General features: G+C 40.8%; 1 protein-coding gene across 1 annotated transcript; it reads right to left on the bottom strand.

Moving 5' to 3' along the window:
- Positions 1-316: 316 nt before the first annotated feature.
- LOC140878818 (protein PHOSPHATE-INDUCED 1-like) lies at positions 317-1,420 on the bottom strand. The gene is made up of 2 exons (XM_073282446.1): positions 639-1,420; positions 317-548 (listed from the first exon to the last, which is right to left on the bottom strand). Exons 1-2 carry the CDS (start codon positions 1,418-1,420, stop codon positions 317-319), a joined length of 1,014 nt encoding a protein of 337 aa, XP_073138547.1.
- Positions 1,421-2,300: the final 880 nt, after the last annotated feature.

Genomic DNA, 2,300 nt, shown 5'->3' with positions numbered 1-2,300 from the left:
TTTTCTTTATTTTGCGCAGATCTTGAACCAGTGTTCACAATCTGAATTTTGGTATATTTTCGCATAAGCCAAGAATTCAATCATGAATTTGATTAAATTCAACTCAACTTGGGTTAAGATTTGTTTAAATGTATTCACCCCACCCCCTTCTACACTCAAACCGATCCTATCATTTTACAAGATAAACCTCCCACTCAACATGAATTCTCCATAAAGACATCCAGATGCCACTTGTGTCGACTCTGAAGGCATGTCGTGCCTTAGAGTTTGGTGAAAATGACTATCTCATCTATGCTATTGATACTACCCAGAGTAGTCATGATATTGAGCATATTCCTGTTTTTAGTGAATTTCCTGATGAGATTCCTGGTTTTCCTCCAGTGCGGGAGGTAGAATTTAGTATTGATCTGTTGCCAGGAACCTCCCCGATATCTCGTGCACCATATCGTCTGGCTCTATCAAAGATGCGGGAGTTGAAACAACAATTACAGAATCTGCTATATAAAGGATATATTTGCCCAAGTGTTTCTCCTTGAAGAGCTTCTGTCCTGTTTGTGAAAAAGAGGATGGGTCGATGCGGCTTTGTATTGACTATAGGCAGTTGAATCGCGTCACCATCAAGAACAAGTACTCGTTACCATACATTGATGACTTTTTTGATCAGTTGCAGGGTACTTCTGTTTCCGAACGGGTTCGTGGCAGTTCCGGCCAAAATCCCGGATAGAAATGCCACCAGCCCGTCCATGCCGATATCATTGTTCGGGGCAATCAACGGCGGGTTCTGCGGGCCGTAAACGGGCTGATGGAAGGGCCAGGCGTAGTAGCCGGGGCACTGTGTCTCCGAATTTCCAACCCAAATGTACGCGAACTTGTGATTCTTCCCCTTCACGATGGAGCTCTTGGATCTGTGTGTTCCGCACCTGTTCACGCAGAACCCGGCGACGGTGACATCGGAAGCCGTCAAAACAACGTTGATGGCATTCATCTGCTCTCCCATTGACGCGAGCTGCACGATGTGTTTGTCGAAGAAAGATTTGTCGAGGGAGTAATTATCGTCCAGCAATTGTTTGCCCAAGTGGAGAGATGGGTTCTTGAAATTGGCGAGGCGGTAGTATTTGTCGATGATGCCATTCCACCATGTGGCCACCGACGGACCGACGTTGGTTGGTGTACTTGACAAGGAGGAGACGAAGTCGGAAACAATAGCCCTTTGGGACGGCTTGAAATTGCCGTACCATATGAGATTCACAGAGATTGTGCCTTGCAAAAGAGCACCATTGTGATAACGAAGAAGCTGGTTTTGCTGGTCTTGCATCAAAAGAATTGATCTGGCAGCAAAACACACATCAAATAGTACAGAAAACAGAGCCAATACAAGTAGAAGATTATTAACATTCAAGAAACGGTGAGATAATGCCATCTTTTGAGTACTATTTAAGAGGAAAGAATCTGATCAGTAGATTTAGGTGATTGAAATTGGAATTGAAATTGAAATTGGATGATGAACTAACAATGGTGGAGTGGAGTATTTATATTGGTTTATTTTGTGGAAGGAAATTGTGGAGAATGGGAGACTGTTGGATATTTTGGAGAATATAACGTGAAGCAAGGAATTGAGAAAGCCAAAAGAATAATTTTATTATGCAATCTATCATCTATTTATACAATATAATTAATATAGAGTCCTAATGAAAATAGAATATATAGAATCCTAATCAAAATAAATTTTATAGAGTCCTAATAAAATAGTAAAGCTTCAAGAGTCATCAAATCTTCACTCCTCCTTGGCTCGGAAGCTGCACACACCAAGTTTCTGCCTTAAAAATTCAAATCTGATTTTTGGAAGAGCCTTTGTCAGAATGTCAGCATGTTGATCTTCTGTTCTGCAGTAGATCAGTTGCACTTCTCCTCCTTTTTGCACTTCTCTCAAAAGATAAAACTTTATTTTGAAATGTTTTGTTTTACCATGGAACACTTGATTATTTGCAATAGAAATTGCAGCTTGCTTGTCCACATTTAAATCTGTTCCTTCTAGTGGTTCCATATGCAAATCAGTCATCAATTTCCTGATCCAAAGTGCTTGATTTACAGCAGCACAAGCAGACACATATTCTACTTCTCCGGTGGACTGTGCTATAACTTCTTGCTTCTTACTGCACCATGAAAAAATTCCAGAACCAAAACTAAAACAATAACCTGAGGTGCTTCTCATATCATCAGCACATCCAGCCCAATCGCTATATGAATATCCATGAAGTTAGAAGTTCTTGACTTGGCTGAAATTTATTCCATAATCAAGC

This window comes from Henckelia pumila, chromosome 2 (assembly GCF_033568475.1).
Source record: "Henckelia pumila isolate YLH828 chromosome 2, ASM3356847v2, whole genome shotgun sequence".
Classification (NCBI taxonomy): Eukaryota; Viridiplantae; Streptophyta; class Magnoliopsida; order Lamiales; family Gesneriaceae; genus Henckelia; species Henckelia pumila.
Note: the sequence above shows the minus strand (reverse complement) of the source record. Positions and strands in the feature narration are given on the sequence as shown.

What these genes read in the sequence shown, in the direction of transcription:
- LOC140878818 (XM_073282446.1), bottom strand. Translation starts at nt 1,420, where the DNA reads ATGGCATTATCTCACCGTTTCTTGAATGTTAATAATCTTCTACTTGTA. An exon ending in AAAAAAGTCATCAATGTATG is followed by an intron (nt 549 to 638) that starts GTAACGAGTACT and finishes TTTCACAAACAG; the next exon opens with GACAGAAGCTCTTCAAGGAG.